The sequence below is a fragment of the Mus pahari genome, chromosome 16, assembly GCF_900095145.1.
Source record: "Mus pahari chromosome 16, PAHARI_EIJ_v1.1, whole genome shotgun sequence".
NCBI classification, from domain to species: Eukaryota; Metazoa; Chordata; class Mammalia; order Rodentia; family Muridae; genus Mus; species Mus pahari.
In genome coordinates, this window is record NC_034605.1 from 69,207,262 (window position 1) to 69,228,006 (window position 20,745).

The 20,745-nt window shown below is 40.7% G+C and overlaps 1 protein-coding gene across 1 annotated transcript in view; it reads left to right on the top strand.

Annotated features, from left to right (window-relative positions):
• Positions 1-20,745, top strand: part of Ptdss1 (phosphatidylserine synthase 1) — a 61,854-nt gene that overhangs the window by 28,780 nt on the left and 12,329 nt on the right. Inside the window, exons 5-9 of the mRNA XM_021215391.1 lie at positions 305-463; positions 4,271-4,422; positions 7,990-8,131; positions 9,978-10,090; positions 12,290-12,355. Coding sequence (XP_021071050.1) covers positions 305-463; positions 4,271-4,422; positions 7,990-8,131; positions 9,978-10,090; positions 12,290-12,355 — 632 coding nt within the window. The remainder of the gene's footprint in view (positions 1-304; positions 464-4,270; positions 4,423-7,989; positions 8,132-9,977; positions 10,091-12,289; positions 12,356-20,745) is intronic.

Consider the following 20,745-nt stretch of genomic DNA (forward strand, 5'->3'; position numbering starts at 1 on the left):
AAAAAAAAAAAAAAAGAATGTTGGTTCTGGGCCTGGCCCATGAAGGCCTTGTTCATCTGTAGTTATGGGCTCTGCTGGACAATCAGTATCAAGTGGGAACTCTCAGAGGTAAGACATGGACAAAAGTATCTATCACCAGACTATGTAGTCACGGTGTCAATGTGTATAACAGAAGTTATGATTTCTTAGATGGTAGTCTAATTCTAATTTCAGCTTTGAATATATTATATATTTCTAAGTAATTTTAAATAGTATGCTTGTTATGCAACCAGTTAACATGTTGGAACTTCTTTATGTTAACCAGGAGTATGCTGTGAACTGTCATGTGATAACCTGGGAGAGAATCGTTAGTCACTTTGATATATTTGCTTTTGGCCATTTCTGGGGCTGGGCCATGAAGGCCTTGTTGATCCGTAGTTATGGGCTCTGCTGGACAATCAGTATCACCTGGGAGCTGACAGAGGTAAGACATGGACAAGGGGATTACCAGGACTCCAAAAGCACAGTGACAGTGTGTGTAGAGGAGGCTATGACTTCTTAGATAGTAGTTCATCCTGCGGCCCCTGGACAACAATATTGGACTTACATAATTCCATGATAATACTGTGTACTTTTGAGTAAAAAGAAAAAACAAAACAAAATTTTCTGTGTCCTTAAGAACTTGTGCTCCTTTATGGTAAGTCTTAAAGAAAAACAAATGAATCCAAGTATACGAATGAAGTTGGAGTCTAAAGTAAGACAAATCAATGTAAAGAGGAAATCTGTGTAGAAGTAAGTAATTCACTTTGCCCACATACCAGCTTTCTCTTTTGATCTCTGGGTCTGGGTGTTCTGGATTACAATAGTTTTTCTCACCGATGTTTTCTCTCTGATGGGGGACTTCCCAATAGAACCCTGTGACCTGTTATCAAAAGGTAATGCCTGTTAATAAATGAGAGGTACACCCCCAGGGAAGCTATCAACAAACTGAAAGTTGGAGAGCTACTTTCAATTAGTCTAACATTTATTAATCATTCCCGGGACACAGAATTTGACTATGTGCACAGTATATTTCTCAGTGCCAGCTATTACTGACCTGAATATACAAAAGCATTCCCATTAGGCGAGCTTTAGTCAGTGTGTTCCTAATTTGGGAGGCCAGAGTCTGCAATCAAGCTATGAGCAGGGTTGCTTCCTTCTGACAATGCTATGGACACCCAACCCAGGTCTCCCTCTTAAGAGCCTTTGCCCACTTTATACAGTCTTTAGCATTCCTTGACTTAAAGATGCATTACCCAGATCTCTAAATTTATCATCAGGTGGCCTTCTCCCTGTGTGTATGAGTTTCCATGGACTTCATTTATAAGGACATGAACCATAAGTGGCTCAGGCCTTACTTGGTTTCAGTGTGAACTCTGCTTAAGTTGCTACTTCTGCAGTGACTACAGTTCCAAGTTGTTGGGAACTAAAAAGAGGGGGGCTCTGGGGAAGAAATGGGGGAGAATAACCCGAGTCCAGCCAGAGTTCCCCCTTTGCTCTGGGCAGGTGGATGTGGGAGGGCTTCCAGACTTTCCACTCGGCCCCGGGTGGGCATCTAAGCCACTGACCCCATTCAATGAGGGGGGGTGGACAAGGGACAGCCCCCGACCGGGGACCCCCGAGGCAACACCCTCTAGCCCCGGGGTTATGGGAGAGAGGGGTGAGGGAAAAGGTTCCCAGCACTGACTAGAGTGCACAGCGGATCTTGATGGAGCAGAGACTCTCTATGGTTTAAGAACTTTATTATAGAAATGCAGAGGGAAAGAGAAGGTAGAAAGAGAGAGAGAGACAGAGAGAAGGCTAGAGAGAAAGAGAAAGAGGATAGAGAGAAGACAAAGAGAAAGAAAAGAGGAAAGAGGAGTGAGAGAAGTGAGAGGTACGAGAACAAAGGAGTGAGAGAGCAAGGTGGGGGCCTAACAGCCCCTTTTAAGTTCTTTACTGTTGCTAGGTAACTGGGGAGGAGTTTAGCCTGAAGGTCAGAAGCTTGGGCCATTGCCTAACTACTGACCATGCTTCTCTTGTGGGGGCTGAGGGGAGCTGTAACTTAGGCAGGGACCAGAGTTCCAGGAGCATGAGGGAACACCTACCATTCATTAAGGTGAATTATGACCATCGGGATTCAGACCTCTGCTCAACTGGAGACCAGCCTGTCTGTACAGAGCCCAATGCCCCACACCAAGTAAGTTTGCCCTCTAAGGAACTGGAGGCCAAGGCAAGAGAATTCTTAGAGGATGACACTTAGCTCACACGTAGCACTGCTTAGTCCGTTTTATCTCATTCAGAATTTTCTCAATCAGCTGTATCTATTCCCATTGTGCAGAGGAAGTAAACTGATTTCAGGGTGACATTATAGAAGAGTCACATCTTCATCCCAGATGTGTAGCCCACCTTCCTGCCAGTATATCAAATTCTACCTGGATAAGCATCTTTCTTGCGTAGTTGTTCTGTGGCTGTGTAAAGCAACTGGCCTTTCTCAGATTCCTTTGCTTTCCCTTACCTGTCAGGGTTATCTTCTACCCTTCTTTGCTGCTCCCTAGGATACTTTGGTCCCTAGGTCTTAGAGTATAGCCAGTGAAGTCTTTCATTCTTCTGTACCCACTCATGTCTATGGTATTTTTTTTTTGAAGTGCTTTCTTCACACTGTTGTGAAAATGATCCTTTCCAGTACCTCATCATATCAAGATCTCCTCTTCCTACAAACTCTTTAGTGGTCCATTGCTCTTTAGAATCAGCTTATGAATCCCAAGAGGAACTGACTAATGCATCCCAGTCTGGAGTCACTGAGTCCATCTCAAGCTTATAGTCCATTTGTCGTTTTTTTGTTTTTTTTGTTTGTTTGTTTGTTTTTTGGCTTTTTGTTGTTGTTGTTTTGTTTTTGAACACCTCTATAGGAGCCTGGACCCAGCCTCTTTACTACCCCTTACCTTCTAGACTAGTCTCTCCCTAGCTATACTTTTTTCCCACCTTTCCACTACCCACATTCCATGTTCAGAAAGAGCACCTCCTTTCTGCCTTAAGAGCATGTGATCAATGTCTGCATGTTCGCACAATTCTATTATGAGTGAGTGAATGAAGGTGTTCCAGACTCGATCCCTTGGGGCTCTATCTTGCCCCAGAATTTGTAACCTTCCAGGAAGCACCTAGGCTGAAGGTGCCCATGCCTGCTCATAGTTTTGCTTCTGTAGTTTCTTTTGCTTCTAGTGTTAGAACTAGTGTTCCAGCTGTGTCTGGTAGCTTACAACCTAGAAAAGCACCTCAATGGTAATGTGAGCCCTAACACAGCAGCCACAGATACAACATGCACCAGCTGTCCTGTGGCCTCTCAGTTTTAGGCACATTGAGAAGAAATGTTTGACTGATAGAATACCTTACTACTAGTGCTGATATCTGTATCTTTATAATTTCTTCTTAGTCTGGATAGTCTTTTAGCAGGGTATGGTGCTTCAGACATAGCTGACACACCCTTTGTTTTGTATAAAACGGTTTCCAAGAGATATTGTCTCACTCTTGATCTTATCACAGCCCTCTCTAAGAATGGCCTCCTTTTCTCTTGAATTCTCTAATTTCTGTTCACATTTCCACTCCAATGTGATTTCCTTCCACAAACTGTTCCGAGTTGCCCTTAGTCAGAGTGAGTCCCCCTTGTCCGCACAGCCTGTTGATTGCAGCCTGCAGCACTGGCCCCTGGCTAGTTTATTTTGAGGTTCAACCTCTGGCTACTTAGCCTAGTCTTCCTGTTGACTGGCCACCAGGCATGCCATGGTGCCTAATTGAAAGATTGAACCACCAATAGTGGGAGATGTCCTTTGGAGTCTCCAGTTCCCTTCACTGCCATCAGCAGCCGACCTTTCTGGTTCTTTTACAGTGACTCCTATTGGGCTACCACGCTGGATTGTTCTCAAATGCTCAACTTGCTTTCTCAAATTTCTCATTTGAGTATTTTGTTGTCAGCTTTGAAACTTTCTCTATATTCTTGAAGATACTTGTGTGTGCTGTTAGCCAGTGTTAATCATGTAGCTGCTGCTGTTTCTTAAAATGCATTTTTTTTATGTTTTGTTTTTAAAAGAGAACTATTTTGGTAAATGTTGTTTGAAAAAAAAACAAAGTCTGATTCAGACTTTGTTGTTGTGTTTGAATACATTGGGGGAAAAGGAAACTCATCTTCTGAAATATATTATTAAAAAAGAAATGTATATGCATGGTGTGCCCCATTGACACTGTTTGCCCAACTGTTATCTCTTGTGTTCCTCAGCTTTTCTTCATGCATCTTCTGCCCAATTTTGCTGAGTGCTGGTGGGACCAGGTCATTCTGGACATCCTATTGTGCAATGGTGGTGGAATCTGGCTGGGCATGGTCGTTTGCCGGTTTTTGGAGATGAGAACTTACCACTGGGCAAGCTTCAAGTGAGTCCTCTTCTTTGGAACCTTGGTTATGATGTTGTGTCTCTTTTGTGCTTTACTATGAATGGGTTGTAGTGCAATCTCATAATAATGGATGAATACACTTTGGCAAGTGAAGCACTTATAATTGAAACAATTATAAATCTGATTTCAAACATCGATGTAGAAAATCCTGCTGAGATAGTTATTAACATATCATCTCAGCACTTGGGAGGCTGAGGCAGGAAGATTGTGCAAGTTAAAGGCCAGGCTGGGCTATGAAGTGCTATTCATGGCAGCTTGGTGTTATATAGTGAGACTCTGTCTTAAAACACACACACACACACACACACACACACATACATACACGTACACACACACCCCAAAAAAGGTGTAGGAAGTGTTAAATCATACACCCTTTTGTCTTTTTCACCCTGTTTATTTAAAGGTTCTAAACATGCTCTTGGTTCAAAATAATTCTCACAGACCCTCCTTTTTTTGTAAACAAGGCAAAATATAATCTTTATTCCAGCAATCAGGGAAAGCTCCTCTGGGATGGTTGTGTTCCTGGAGTGCCCTGGATGAAGGGAGACAGAAGCTATTTCTAGCAGGTATTTAGAGTTAGAGAGAGGGGCAAACATGTGCAAAGATTCTGGAACAGGACTGTGCTTCACAGATATAATGCACAGCAAGTAGACTCAAGCTCAGCTTGTGCTCCCAACTTGACTGAGAGCCACCATTCTTCTTAATGGCTCTGTTCTAGTTTTTTCTCCCAGTTCTCCTCCTCCTCCCCTGCTCCTCCTTTTCCTCTTCCTCTTCTTTCTTCTTTCCCCCTCTTCTTCTTGTAACACAGAACAGGGATTCAGCCTCAGTTATACTTGCTGCTCTCAGCTTTAGTCCTCTTTCCTGAACTTGCCCTAGGATTGGCTGTATCAGGTCTCAGCTAGGAACTTTACAGGTAGGCGGAAGATAAGGACAGAAAGGTGACCCATTTGGAAGGCACTGCAACAGGCCAAAGGGGTGTTCAAGACCACTAAGACAGTTGCTTAGATTTGGGAGGCAAAGTGAATCTGGTGAAAAGTAGTTCAGTTGCAGGTATACCCTCAAGATGGAGCTGGGCAGGCTCGGACAGGTGAGATGACAGCTACTCCTTTTAATTCATTCACTTCCTTATCCTGATCATCTCCAGGTTAAGTGGTCTGCCCCTGGGGATAGCTTCTCCAGCTTTTTATCAGACCACTGCCTTAGTTTAGTCCATTATCAGCATGGCAGCATACAGGGGATACATGGTGCTGGAGAAGGAGCTGACAGAGAATTGTACATGTGGATCTGCAGGTGGCAGGAAGAGAGTGATAGTGGCCTTGCCTTGAACTTTTAAAACCTTAAAGCCCACCGCCAGTTGCATACTTCCTCCAAAATTCTGTACCTATTGCAACAAGGCTCCTAAGTGCTACTCCCTATGAGGCTGTTTTCATCCAAACCATCACATACCTCTGTTTTGGTTCTCTAGCCTTAAGTACAATGTGCCTGGGAATGTCTGGAGGTTCTCTTTTCACTGCCTTTTATAATTCAAGGATACTTAGATGTTGTCATAAATTGAACTTTAGTTTTCCATTTTGTCATACCCCCACCCCCACCCTCTTCCCCAACAGTAGTTGGACTGAGCCCAGTGCCTGCATATGCTGAGCAAGTTCTGGACTACCAAGTCATTCTCAGTCTTTTTTTCTCCTCCAATCACATTAAGCTACAGTGATAGCCTTCAACTCACTCTGTATCCCATACAGACTTTGAATCAAGCATTTAGTAGCTGGGATTCTAGGCCTGCCCACTTCTTTCAATTCTGATTGTGTGTTTTCTTTCCCTAGAATAATATGTTCGATCTGTCTCAGAGTTTTTGTTTATTATTTGTTTGTCTGAGTTTTTTTCTTTTTATTTTGCTTGTTTGTTTTTTTAGATGAAATCTACTAATATAGCTCAGGCTGACCTTGAGCTTTATCTTCCCAGTTTAGCCTCTTGAATGCTGGGATTATAGACCTACATAACCATGTTCATCCTAGGGTAGGTTCATATTGGTATGTGGTACAGAGGGGAGATTTTATACCTTTTAGCATTAATTACTACCTTACCCTCTTTCGTTTACTAATAATCCTATTTTTGCCTGTTGACGTGAGGCCTTTGTAATTATTTAATGACAATCTACTGTGTAACAGTATCTGGTCTAGACACTGCTACAAGAAGTAGAGCCTTGTATCAATTCAGACAACTGCTATTCTCTTTGAGATGGCAATAATAAGGGCAAGATTTGGTAACTTGCCTTAGGACACACAGTCACTAAGCAGTGGTGTGTGACTTTATACCAGGCTGACTCTGAAACAGCCAAAATGCTGCATTCATCCTCTCAAGTGCAATAGAATCATTTTGTCAAGATGCCAGGTCATAAGCTCACTACCAAACACTCAGTATATTAAACCCATATTAAATATATAAACGAATATAGACTTTTAAACTAAGCTAGCCTCTTTACTACATTAAATATTATGTTCATGGATTATGATGTATTTCTATTTCTGTTTTGTTAATTTCAGCGTTTTAAAAATACAGGTCCTGGCCTACAATGTGAGTTCCAGGACAGCCAGGGCTACACAGAGAAACCCTGTCTCAAAAAACCAAAAAAATAAAATAAATTACAGGTCCTTTGCCATCTCTGTTCTCATTGCTGTTGTAACTCCAACCTTGTTAGGATGTCTTCCCAGCACAATTTTATGGTGAGAAGACTTATAAGGCTGGTAGCTAAGAGATTTAACCTGCTTTCCTCCTGTCTTCTCTCCCTGTGGAAAGAAATGTCTGAAATGTTATTTATATCACTGACATTGAGCATATAGTTTAAACACAGGAGTCCTCAGTATAAACCTCTGTTCAATTAGATTCCTCACCAGGTATTTAAATGGCCTGGATTTCAGCTTAACTGCCTTAGTTGAAATGCTTGGATTATTATACCTAGATCCTGTGTTGACAGAGTTGGTCTATACAACCTAATATTTGAGCCTACGTAGTCTCACATGTAAGATACATTTTTTTTCCTGTCATGAGACATTTGAATGAGTGATTCCCAGGATTAAACTCACAAAAAGTGATGTCGCTCTCACCCCAAATTCTAGGGAAGTATAGGGGTAAATAAATAGTATTGGTGAGCTCAGGAAAATGAAACATGAATCCTACAACCCCCCCTTAGGAGGCATAGTGAGCTGGAATAGAATCCTTACTCCACCTACTTTCTTTCAGGATGCTTCTAGGTTATGTCGTCAATGCCTGTTTAACTTCTTTTGACAACCCTTCATAAACTGAACCCTCTCTTAGCTCAGCTGCACCAAGATTCCCAATCTTGTTGACATCACTGTGTCATGCCCATCATCCCTGGAACCCATAGGCCCCAATCCAGTATGCTTCTTGGACCTTTGATTGAGACCCTTCCAATAGAAAGGACCTTCTCTGTCCTGTTCTAGCACTTGCTAGAATATCATCAGTGCAGTTTTTCTTTTTCCCCTCTTTTCTTACCCCTTGATTTTCATGGTTTCCATTCTCTTCTCCTAGGGACATCCACACCACCACAGGGAAGATCAAGCGTGCTGTGCTACAATTCACCCCTGCTAGTTGGACTTATGTCAGGTGGTTTGACCCCAAGTCTTCCTTTCAGAGAGTGGCTGGTATATACCTTTTCATGATCATATGGCAGGTAATCTTACAAATACCTATTCTAAGCAGAAAAAAACAAAACAAAACATAAATCTTGAAATCTAGAATTAATGATAGATTGCATTTAAGCTGAATACTTTGGAAAGAGATTTTTGTAACTGGCATATAAGGAAGCTTATTCTGTCCAAGGAGCTGCTTCAGTGTGGAAAAATCTGAAAATATGAGCCTCTGAGTTACAAATTAAAATCTGATTTCCTAGAAATGGTCATACTTAGTACCCAATGAATTCGGTATTAACATTATTCTGAAGAATATTTTCAAAACCAAAGAAACAGGGATGGCTTTTCCTTATGTTTTAATTTAATTTTTAATTTTAGTTTTTGTACTGCTGGATATAGAATCCATGGTGTCCAAGAAATGTCCCATAATGAATGCTCAACAGATACTGAAGGGCGGTTTATAAAAGTGAGACTCTTAAATGAGTTGTTGAGCTCTGTCTTTTCCTTATTAGAAGAAAGCACTGCCTATTTTTCTAGGTCCTTGTACTTGCAATGCAAACACCCTATTACTGAATCTTTTCTTGTATTCCTAACTCTTTGGTGTACAAAATTGTACCTGTGCTGTAGAAATGGAAGCATTGGTTAGTGTGGATCTTGGAGAAAACTAGGGGAGAAAAGCAAAAATTCCAGATAGTCAGAAATCTCAGTAGTCTTAGGAGAGCTCTCATGCCTCAGGCGTTTTTTCCCCCAGTCCTTCTTATCTCCAGGGATTTTTATAGCTTCTGGAGACTCACTTTGGGAAGCTAGGTTTTGTTTTGTCTAAAGGTTCTTTAAGAGTCACCAAACATAAAACTTTGGTATTTTCACACATGCACTGGGTTGCATATATGCATATACTATACATAATAAATATGTAAGTAAATGGGAATTTTCAAAATTAAAATACAAAGGAAAAGATCAGAAGATACCACTTTTAAGAAAAAATAATCTTGTTCACACATGGAAAGCAATTCCTTTCTTGATAGATGGAGAGGTGTAAGGAAATAAATCATTACTATGGTTTAGTGATATCACTGCCTCTATAAGATTGATCTGAAGATTCAGCCAACTGTAGATAAAAATATTTTCCAAAAATGCTTGCAAACTGGGAGTGGTGCTGCACATTTAACCATCCCAGACCGTGGAAGAACGAGACAAGATGATTAAAGCAAGTTCAATACCAACCTTGGCTACATGATACCAGGTCAACCAGCACTGCATAGCAAGACCCTATCCTGGAACACTGCCAACAAAAATTGAATCTGCCCTCAACACACACACTATATGCTTCCGTCATCTCTCAGATGGACTTCAAGCTTCATAGGTCAGTGCTGATTTATTTAGAGTTGGACTTTCGTTAAACCTGGCCTGATTTCAAGGCTACTTATAGAAGTTAGCTTATTCTGCCCAAAGAGTTCCTTCAATGTGGAGACATTTTAAAATATGAGCCTCTGAATTATATGAGCCTTTGATTTGATTTTCCCTAGGGTCAGAGTCTGTCCTAGCAGATCACACAGAGACGCCAAGGGCCAGAAATGCAAACTAGAAAGCATTTCAGTTCTTTAATGATCAGAGGTCATACCCTCCCTTCCCACCACTGCAGTCATACATATACATGTACATGCACATGCACACACGTGCATACACATGCCTTGGCCTCCTCCCAGTTGGCCAGTGCTTAGTAATGGCTGTTACTACTTTAAGTATCAATTCTTGGGAAAGCTCATATATTTTCTGAAACCACTTCAGATATACTGGTTATTTTTAGCTCTAGAATGCCTGTTTGAAGATTGGTATGCTCATGATGTAGACTTGCCTACCAGAATGACTGATCTCTCTTCTCTTCAGCTGACTGAGTTGAATACCTTCTTCTTGAAGCACATCTTTGTGTTCCAAGCCAGCCATCCCTTAAGTTGGTGTAGAATCCTCTTCATCGGCTGCATTACGGCTCCCACAGTGAGGTAATTCTGTCCAGTTGCACTGCCATTTGTTGAGGATATATACTTGTCTTATGTTTTCTTTCTTAGCATAAAGTCTAAGAAAGAAATTTTAGCTAGAAATTTTTCTGTGAAAATGCCATTCTAAATAAGTGTTCATGCAAAATATGAAGAAAATGTTTTTATTTGAGACCTCAGTACAACAGTGAGAGTTTGTAAAAGAGACTATTTAGTGGCATGGCCATACAAATGCCCTTGTTTTCAGCCTGTGTAGTCTGTCCCTGCCGGTGTTCTCACATCCTGTTAAAAAGTAGTAAAGGTGACACTAAGGTTTCCTAAAATGATTGGTAAGTAGAAAAATTTGTATAGACTTGAAGTCATGAGCGACAGACTTTAATTTTAGAATGGAACTTCATTGAGATTCAGTTAAGCTTCATTGAGATTCTTTTTGAAGTTCCCTGTAGTCCTCCAGGACAGCCATGATGAGCTTAGCTGTCCTTGTGAGTACTTTTCTGTTTTCATGTAGAGCTAGAGGAATGGCATCATTCACTGCTCTTCAGGAACATCCATGAGGGGCAGCTTAAAGCAGAACTTTTTTTCTTGTGTTAGTTTCCTATTTTAAAGTGGCATTCACACTGTATAGCTCATAAAAAGAGTACAGTAGCCACATCAGAAATCTGCTGAAGAAACTAAGCAATTCGAGGAGTTGCTACCTTTTTAAAATAACATAGGTGTTTAGCTTGCCCTCCCCACTTTTTTTTCATTTTAAATTGTTTTGTATTGCACTCATGCACAAGTGTGCCACAGTACTCTTGTGGACGATCAGAGGACAAGTTGCAGGAGTCTGTTCTTTCCTTTCACCATATAGATCTTGGGAATCAAACTATAGATTGTTAGCTTTGGCAGAAAGTGTTTTTACCTGCTGAGCCATCTTACTAGCCACATCATCATTTTAAACATCCATTTTAACTACACAAGTGGAGGGACTACCTTGCTCAAAGAGATTATCTCAGCCATTTCTTCTAATCATTATTCATTATTACAATAATCAAACACCAGCAAACAAAATTAGAAAAACTATTCTCTATAGAGCAACATATTGATCTAGTAAAGACAAATAAGGTAATAAAAATGTGGGTAAATGCTCTTCGCCTTCTCTCCTCCCTCTTTCTCTCTCCTCTACCCTTCTACCTGCTTCGCTGTCCCCCCATTCCCGCATAATAAACCTCTCCTACGTGGAACAACAACAACAAAAAAAATGTGGGTAAATAAGAGAAAACCTGTGTTCAGATGTTTGATTGGGGTCTTTGAAGTAATGAGGCCACAGTTCATGCATGCGTGTTGAATAGTATCTTAGTCCCCCAGAGTTCAATGTAAAGTCTTTTGTGCATATATTATATTTCTTTGCCATAGAATCTCTCAGATCCTCAAGGGAACCTGTAATTCCCCCAACATGGTAAGCTTCTGGTTCACTTGACTTCTGTAGGCACGGACAGAGCTTAGGAGTTTTTGTGAGACTACAAGACACACTGTCTTATTGATACCCACTCCAGTCACATGTAAACAAACACACCAGATTTCCAAGTGTTAATTCAAAGGCAATACAAAATATTATTCTAGTATTTTGATATAACTTATGTATTGGTCACTTTATTAAAGTGACTTGCATCTGTCTTCTTTATCTTCATTTGACAGCTGGAAATATTTGAATAGCATATATAGTCGTGGGTGCTGCTCAGAGCGCTTGAACACCCTTTGCTAATCTTGTCAGCAACACTCAGTAGCTATAGTGAAGTGCAGCCGGGGCCCTCCTTTTTTCTGCAAGGCAAAGATGTCTACATTTTTATCTAGTTACAATAAATACCCATAAACCTGAGGATGCCATAAGAGACAGTTGAAAAAATGTGTAGTTAACCCTCTGGAATGGTCTCTACTCCACAGAGAAGCTGTGTCAGGCTCAGGCTGCTCAGGACTGTGGCAATGTTACTAGACCAACGCTGCCTTTGCCAACAGCGTGATCCTATAAGCTGAGCTTCTTTCACTCCCATCTGACCCAAATTCAGAATCTCTTACAGCAATATTTCAATAGCCCTGGCTGTCTTTTCCCTTGCATCAAATTAGACCAGGCTGCTGGAGTATGGCAAGCAAGGCAGAGCAGGTTTTATGTTCCCTCTGTGATACCATTGTGTAGAAGTCTCATGGATTCTAATTCTGTTCTTTCAGACAGTACTATGCCTACCTCACCGACACACAGTGCAAGCGTGTAGGGACACAGTGCTGGGTATTTGGGTGAGTATTTGTGATTATAGAGGTTTTGAAGCCATTTGAGCCCCTAAATTTCTTTGAATAGTTTTTGTTAAGAGTCTTCAATGTAATTTCCCATGAAGGAAGTTGATCAAGGTAAGAAACTATTTCTATAGAACTCAGAGACCTTGCTTTATAAAATAAATTAGATCCAGTATGGATCTGTTGAATTTCTCTGAACATATTTGAGTTTGGGACATCTGCCCTGGGTTGAGCTACACTTTGTGTTATTTTGACCTGAGAAGCCCACCCCCCCAAAACAACTTAGTGCATATTCAATATAATTTTATTGCTTCAAGAATTAACACAGACACATGGTTACAAATTGTGGGTACAAGTGCTATTTCCTAATATACTGTTTACTGTTTCACATTCCTAGTTTCCCCTCCAAATCCCCTGATGGGTGAGCCTCTTTTCTATGTGTCATATAGGTCACTCTGCTGCTTAAATAACAACCATCTATCATTATCTTTCACATCTAGAGTTCAAGAGAGTTCTGAGTAAACCTGTATAGGAAGTTAATTCCTTGATGTAGCCTAGGTTCAAGACTTAATCTAGGTTCTAATTTGAGTGTATAGTATAGGATAAATGACTACAAACAGAGTTAGAAATCATTGCACACACTGGTAAAACTTCTAAGCAGGACACAAAAGAAACTGTCATGTAAAGATGATCCAGAGGTGGACTGCTGGGACCCTGCCTTCCCTCTAGCACTCTTCTGTGGGCCTGTGTATAAACAGGCACCTGTTGGGAAGATTCAGAAAGCTTCTCTATGGTTTTAAAGAAGGAATGACGCCAGGCTTTAGCAAGATGTGGAAGAAGTGTCTACATCCCATACAACTGACATTTAATCTTTTGGAAGGTAGAAAAGGCAGAGCAAAGGTCAAACAGGGCCACCCACCTCAGGTTTCCTTTCCATAATTTCACATAGTTTTCTCCTGAAGGAGATACTTTATTTTTGTTTTATATAAACATTAACTCTGAATTACTGAATTACTAACTACAGACTTGCTAAGTCATCTCCCTCAGTTGAAACATAGTTCTAAGTTTTGTTTTGTTTCTCACCTGTATGTAGTGTGCACATGCAGGTGGAGGCCCAATGTTGAGTCAGTTGTCTTCCTCAGTCCCTTCCTACTGTATTCATTGAGTTACCCCTCTGTTGAATCCAGAGCTTAGTAATTGAGATAGACGGATTAGTCAGGTTGTATCTGAGTTCCCTCTCCTGTGCCTTCTGAAGTCTAGGATTATAGGCAAGCCACCTTGTTCTGAGCACTTACTGGTTTGGTGAACCTGAACTTCAGCCATCAGGCTTTCACTGCAAGTACTTTACCCTCCGAACCACCTCCCCATGCCTGGATCTGAGTTTTTTTAGAAAACTTTCTCATAAATGTGTTGACATTCTTCCCAGTTCATAGCCTCAGACTGTTCAAGAACAGATGTAGGCATAAAATGGAAGGAGTAAGCTGTCGAGAATAGATAACTACTAGTAGTGTGAGGTCTCATCCTGACTGGGACCCTGATCAGTGGTTGCTGTCTTGCTGACTGACCACATTGCCTCTCAGCCCTTTGCTGAGCCTCTCCTCCAAGGCCCACCATGCCTTTGTTACAGCCCTTGGTACCCTTTATACTCTCGTCACACTATCATCCTCTTCTTGTCTCAGTTTCCAGCTTGCCACTCTCCACTTCTCAGCATAAGAAAACCTCTCTCACATCTCAAGAACTCTTGCATTAGCTTTTAAGTGATTTTAGTAGCTGATTTTCTTTTCCTCAGATTGCATCTTGCCTCAAACCTTAAAGGTATATATCCTGATGCAGATTCAGGACCTTTCCCCTTTCCCCTTTCCCCTTGGGGTTACTGTGCTCAGGAAGCCCTATAGAACAATCATAACTATCTCTCTCAACCTCAATGAAACTCTCACTTCCTCCAAAATAAGGTCTTGATTCTTTCCAGCCAGGACTAGAAGACCACTCCCAAACCCTAGGATCACTGCCTGGCTTCCTGAGTGACCATGAGAAGTTAAATTAGAAAATACTCACCAGGTTTCCAATCTTGAGTGCGGTGCTGAGATTATACTCTGAAGATCAGTTCCTGTAGGAATCATCTAGAGGTGCAGGAACAGGTTTGTTTCCTGCTGATTAATGAATTTAAAGACAAGAAAAGTTTGAAAGTCAAAGCCAAAGTATATTCAAAAGGACAATTTTATTAGATTTTAAGAGAAAAAATAAAGCTGGGCCGTGGTGGCGCACGCATCCCAGCACTTGGGAGGCAGAGGCAGGTGGATTTCTGAGTTCGAGGCCAGCCTGGTCTACAGAGTGAGTTCCAGGACAGCCAGGGCTACACAGAGAAACCCTGTCTCAAAAAAGAGAGAGAGAGAGAGAGAGAGAGAGAGAGAGAGAGAGAGAGAGAGAGAGGAGAGAGAAGAGAGAAACATGAGGACAGGCCAGCTATAACTCTTAGCAGCCTCCCAGAGAAAGAAAATGCTGTGTAAGTTAAGCCAAAGTGGAGGTCAGCCACATGACACAATAGGGTTTAGAGACAGTATGAGGAATTTTTTGGAAGTTGCTTTCCAGAAAATAAACAAACACAACCCCCTAAACCTACTAGGTTCTAACTAGTATCTCAGAGGGACGGAAAAGTTACATGGAAAGGTCAGCAGACTCAACAGAGTGTTACAGTGGCTGGTAGAGACTGCTAGCAATAGAGATTCTGGAAAAGAAAAGCCATGTTTCACTAAAGGAATTATTCTACTTATCTCTTTAGCACGGCTAATAGTAGTCTCACCTAAGGCGCAGCCCCTTGCCCAGGTGACTGGAATAGAGCTGTCTTGGGTAGTTTGGAATGCTATGTCTCAAGCCAGGCCAGATAGATAGAAATAAAGATTTTTTTTTTCCTCTTTGGCAGAAGAAAGATCCCTTAATGAACCTTTACTGATTCAGGTGGCCCACATGGTTGTGGTGTTGATGTGGTATCCTTATAATCCAGAGTAGGTTCTAATGACAGAATAAAAGCCCCTTACATGCTGCTCAGGTTAGATTTGTACACTTAGTTCTAGAAATAACTCCAGATACCATCTATCTCCATTAGCTACATCCCTGCCCTTGTATTAACATACATTTTCCACCCAGTGGACCTAGCTACAGAATGGAAGACCTGTGACTGCGGAGGCTAGGATCTCCAGTGTCTGCCCCTAGGCAGAGGCCTCAGGCAATTCCAATGTTTATTTGTCTTTTATCTTTGCTACTTCAAGATCAGGGAGGCAGCAGACATCAAAGGTTCAGAGGAGGGGCGCTGGCTGAGATCCATCGGGCTCTATTGTCAGCTACCTCTTTCAGTCTGGAAAAGAATCCCCATATTTACATTTGAACTGAATGAAGATAAATGTTCACCCCAGGGCATCTGGAGGTAGATGGGAAGGTAGGGGCTATCTCAGTGAACAGGCTTTCACTGTGGCAAGCCTTTTGATTTAGCCCAAACTAGTGCCATATGAGTTGGTAGGAAAGCTATGCTAACCTTTCAGAAAGTTGTTGTTGCATAGGAATCTGTGCCGTGAGTTGAAGACTGGGTGGTGGTTGAATGAGCTCCTGTGATTATTAGAACATTCTCACCATTTCCCACCATCTCTTTTGGTCATCATACCTGGACTGCAGTGGTAGGCATCCTGTGTTCATCCCTCTTGTTCCTACTGCAGTTCGGTTCAGCCTCCAGAGCGATCTTCTTAATATGTAAACCTTATGTTGTACCTTCCCTTACACTAAAAGCCAAGCCCTTAGGTAGTCTTCAAGATTGCTCTGATTCTATTACCAGTTCTTTTTGTGCCTTTCACTTCTAGCCCTTGTCCTTGCTTTGCCCGTGCTAGGCCTCCTTCCTATTCCACACCCAGAAGATCCCACAGCTGATCCCCTCTATATTTACTCTGTTACTCACACCTGGCAAGAATAAAACCACTACCACAATTTTGAGCCAAATTTATAGGAAACTTGATTTTTATTAGGGTGCATCCAAGAGCTGACCAGAGATTACCTCCTCAGTCTAGTTAAAGAAAGCAGTCCCAAGTCCATTTCTTGGGTTCCCTTTAAGGAGTAAAGTCACAAGTAGTTGCTGCAAAGGCCGTTTACAGTAGAGAAATGATGGAGCAATAAAGACTGAACACCGTGTAGTTGATTTATGATAAGAAAAAGTGATTGGAGAAGGTTAGGGGGGGTCAGGGTGTTCTCATCAACAAGTCAAGGTCATAAGTTGGAGCAAATCAGACTCCAGGAAACAGACTTAAAAACAGCAACTCAGCTCTTACAATAAATGGAAACTTCTTTATTTAACAATACAGCCTAAGGCTGGGCGTGGTGGCGCACGCCTTTAATCTCAGCACTCGGGAGGCAGAGGCAGGTGGACTTCTGAGTTCGAGGCCAGCCTGATCTACAAAGTGAGTTCCAGGACAGCCAAGGGGCTACACAGAGAAACCCTGTCTCAAAAACAAAACCAATACAGCCTAGTGGCTCCTGCCTTCAAAATGGAATCAAGAATGTTCCTCATTCCCTGCTTGACTTATGTGTCCCTGTCAAATCTTTCAGGAACTGCCTTTAGTAGTATTATGGAGTAGCAACGATTCTAAATTTTTTTTATATAACAGGTGATAAAGTTAGTAGCACATTCGAGGGCAAAGAGCCCACTTATGATAACTAGTAGAAATATATGAGAAGGTCAGTGAAATGGGAGAGCCATCTTAGGCCTTTCAAATTTTGTTTGACAGCTTTTATTTCTTCTTGATTATCAATTTAGTTGTCAATAGTAGGAGAGAAATCAGACATATTAAAACAGCACATTTCAGTAAAATGCTGACAACCAATATTATGTTTAAGAAACAGGTAATTCTAGAGTAGCTCTTACTTTGTAGAACAGTTATTCTCAGTTCTTCCATTTCTTGATTAATTTCAGTTAACTTTTTTTTACTAAAGTAGTTTTTAAAATTAGACAAGCTATGCCTAATTAGAAACCTCTCTTTGCAGTCCAACAACAAGCCCTGAGATTGGTATCAAAGGTTGAAGTAGCAGCCGCTATAGTGGGATCCAATAGATATAAGGAATCATTGCAATTATCAGGAAGAGCTCTTATAATTATAACACGTCCTAGCCTATATATACCCTGTGCCCTGTAGTCTGCAGGGAGTGCAGAATAAGTATTGGTTTTTTGTTTGCTTTTAAATTTCATCCAGTGTGCAATGGTTTACCAAACGGAAGGTGTGTTAAAAAATGAAATTACAGTAAGAAAGAACATTAGTGCAATCAAAACACAGACAGTGGAGGCAAATACCTTATTGACAGTAACATTAGCCACAGCTTTTAAAACATTAGTGGGGGTGTGTTCCATTTTGTTCTCCATTATATTCATATAATTTTCATATGAAAACCCTATTCTGTGCAGATTTTCTTTTTAAAAGCCCAGGGACAAGGACTATCCTCTAAAACAAAAGGAATTTCCTTATTAACTTTTAGTGTTAGATAGAGCCAAAGATATAGTATAAATTACAGACAGGGTCACTCTGGGTATGTTAAGTTCAGTTAAAGTAATTAATGAATCTTCTCTTTCCATTCTTATTTTAGCAATCTGTAATTTCTAGTATCAGAACCTTTTAAAGAATATTGGATTGTGTTGAAGTCTGTATTATATAGAGATGGGTCAGTTAAATTAGTCTATTGTAAGTATTCTCTATCTATACCTAAAGACTGTTTGCCCCACCCATCCACCCCCCTTTTTTTGGCTAAACTATGGGCCCTGGTGGATTAAAAACAATATTTTGCATAAGAAGACAATAGAGGAGTGTTTCTTATAATAGGGGTGCCTTTTATTTCCCCTGTTAAGATACATTTAGGTTCTGTTTAGGTTCAAAATTATATTAGCCATAGGAAAATCATGGTGGAAATTCCAACATCAAGAACACAATGTTTAAAGGTATGTTGAGAGTCAAAAGTTCGAAGGCTTGACTTTTTAAATTATATATATATATATATATATATATATATATATATATATATTTCATGGGAAGGAAGACCCTTTGCCATGTCATTCCAGGCACCCATGGCTATTCACAAGCTCCTTCAGTACCAGGGACTTGGTCTGCATTCTGAAAACTGGGCTGTTCTGCTTTCCTTTGCTGACCATAATTACTTGTCAATATAGGGAAGCTTATCCTGACTCTAGCTTGAGTTTCACATCTCTCTCTGTTCTTGTAGGATGGCAGTTTGTGTCATCACCATTTCTTCATTGTGCTTAGTTCAACTTGCTGTTCAGCTTGTGGCAGGAACCATGCCAAGTATGAGGAAAAGAGCCAAGGTGTGGTAATGGAAGTAGATACTTTCATTGCATTAGGAAATTTATATCATGAAACATGAGTATTTCCCCAAATCAGCCAATGTTCTTCCAAAAGATGATTTTAAAGGGCTTTTTCATATATATATATCTCAACTTAACAGACAAACAATAAAATAGGAACTTGCTTCCTGTCCATTTCTCCATAGTGTTGGGCTGGAGAGAGGGAGGCATAGCTGAGGCAGGTGAATACTATGCAGGGTCTTGGTCAGATTTTTGAGCAATAAATACACACACAGGGCTAGCTTCAGAACTTGTTCAGTTTAATGGGGCTACGGTGGGTATTTATGCCGCTGGGGAGGTGGCCATGATCTCTGGGGCAAGGTTTGTGTGTCCAGGTTAGTTTCACCCATGAGACAACTCATGACCTCCTGTTCCAGGGGATCTGATGCCTTCTTTTGGTCTCCACAGGTACAGACATACTTGTAGGCAAAACACTTGTACACATAAAATTAAACTAAAGTAAAAATGAAGCAGAATAGAAAACCAACAAAGTAAGTGTCAATAGACAAATTATAATTTTGTTAAAGATCATAAATGCTCTTGTTTTCTAGAACTGAGAAACACTTATTCTGTAAAATAAGACAAGTGTTTCAATAAACTGAGGAGTTTCTTTTAATGAAAATTAAAGGGTGGGAGAAAGCAGAAACAAAATATTAGAAAGAAAAGTTATCTTAGCATTACGCTCCTTTAAGATAAAGACAAGGAAACAGAATCATAGGCAAATAATTAACTGTTCATACCAGGTTACTTCAACTTATCTTTTATATAGTGTTAGTTTGAAAGAACTTCCTTATGCCTATGAAATTTGGCACATTTTGCATTTTTTAATCTCTTAATTCCATTTTCTTAATTCAAATGAATACCTACCTTGGTTTCTACTTGTTGAAATGGAACTCCATTCTGACTTTTAGCCTGCTCAACTGGGACCTGAAGCAACAGCTTAGTTGAAAACAGTGGCCTCCTATAGTTTTCATTTCATGATAGCTGCAATTATTTTATGAAGCTTGTGTTTAAATGGTGTGTGTGTGTGTGTGTGTGTGTGTGTGTGTGTGTGTGAATTCACAATGGTTTGTTGCCAGCAGTAGTTGGCTACTCGTGGATATTAGTTACTTTTCTCACTGCTGTGACCAAATAAATGCCAAAGCAACTCAAAGGAGAAAGGGTTTCTTCTGGTTCAAACTTTGAGGGTGCAGTCTACCATAGTGGGGGAGGCAGGTAGCACTGTGTGTCAAGGCTCTGGCAGCAAGAGGACATGAAGTGGAGCTAGCCATAAACCTCAAGGCTTGTTTCCCAGAGATCCACTGCCTCCATTGAGACCCCATCTCCTAATGGTTTTATAGTCTCCTAAAACAGCACTACAAAGTGTAGACTATTAATATGTAAATACAAGCTTGTTGAAGAGGACATAAACTATAACACCATGCTTTTTTTTTTTTTTTGGTTTTTGGAGACAGGGTTTCTCTGTATAGCCCTGGCTGTCCTGGAACTCACTTTGTAGACCATGCTTTTTGAAAAGGGACTCAAATCTGAGTGAACAAACAGAACTCTCATATGCTCAGGATGTTCTGTATGCCTTACTTGAAGATAGTCATATTTGTGTCCCAGCAGAAGAAGGATAGAGGAGGCAGTCTCCAGCCCACAACAACAAGCTCTATAGCAGCAGCTGAACTCTGACCAGAAAGCAGATAGTTTACAAGTCATGCATGAACGCAGCCTCATTGTTTAGAAAGTCTCAGCAAAAGGGTGACTCTTACCAGCAACAAAAATCGACTGAAATCTAGGGTTAATCATGGTCTAGATTTCCAAGACTGGAATACTAGTAAGAATTTATGAGTTTAAATGATGCTTAATGATGCATCATGGGCTTTTTGGGGGGAGGGGCTGTTAAAGAGCTGTTCTTTAATTTCAGATAGCAGCCATTTAACTTTGTTTGTGTGCGTACAGAAGGAAAAAGACTCCTAAGCTCTTTTTCTTTTTTCTTTTTTTTAACTTATTTTATTAGATATTT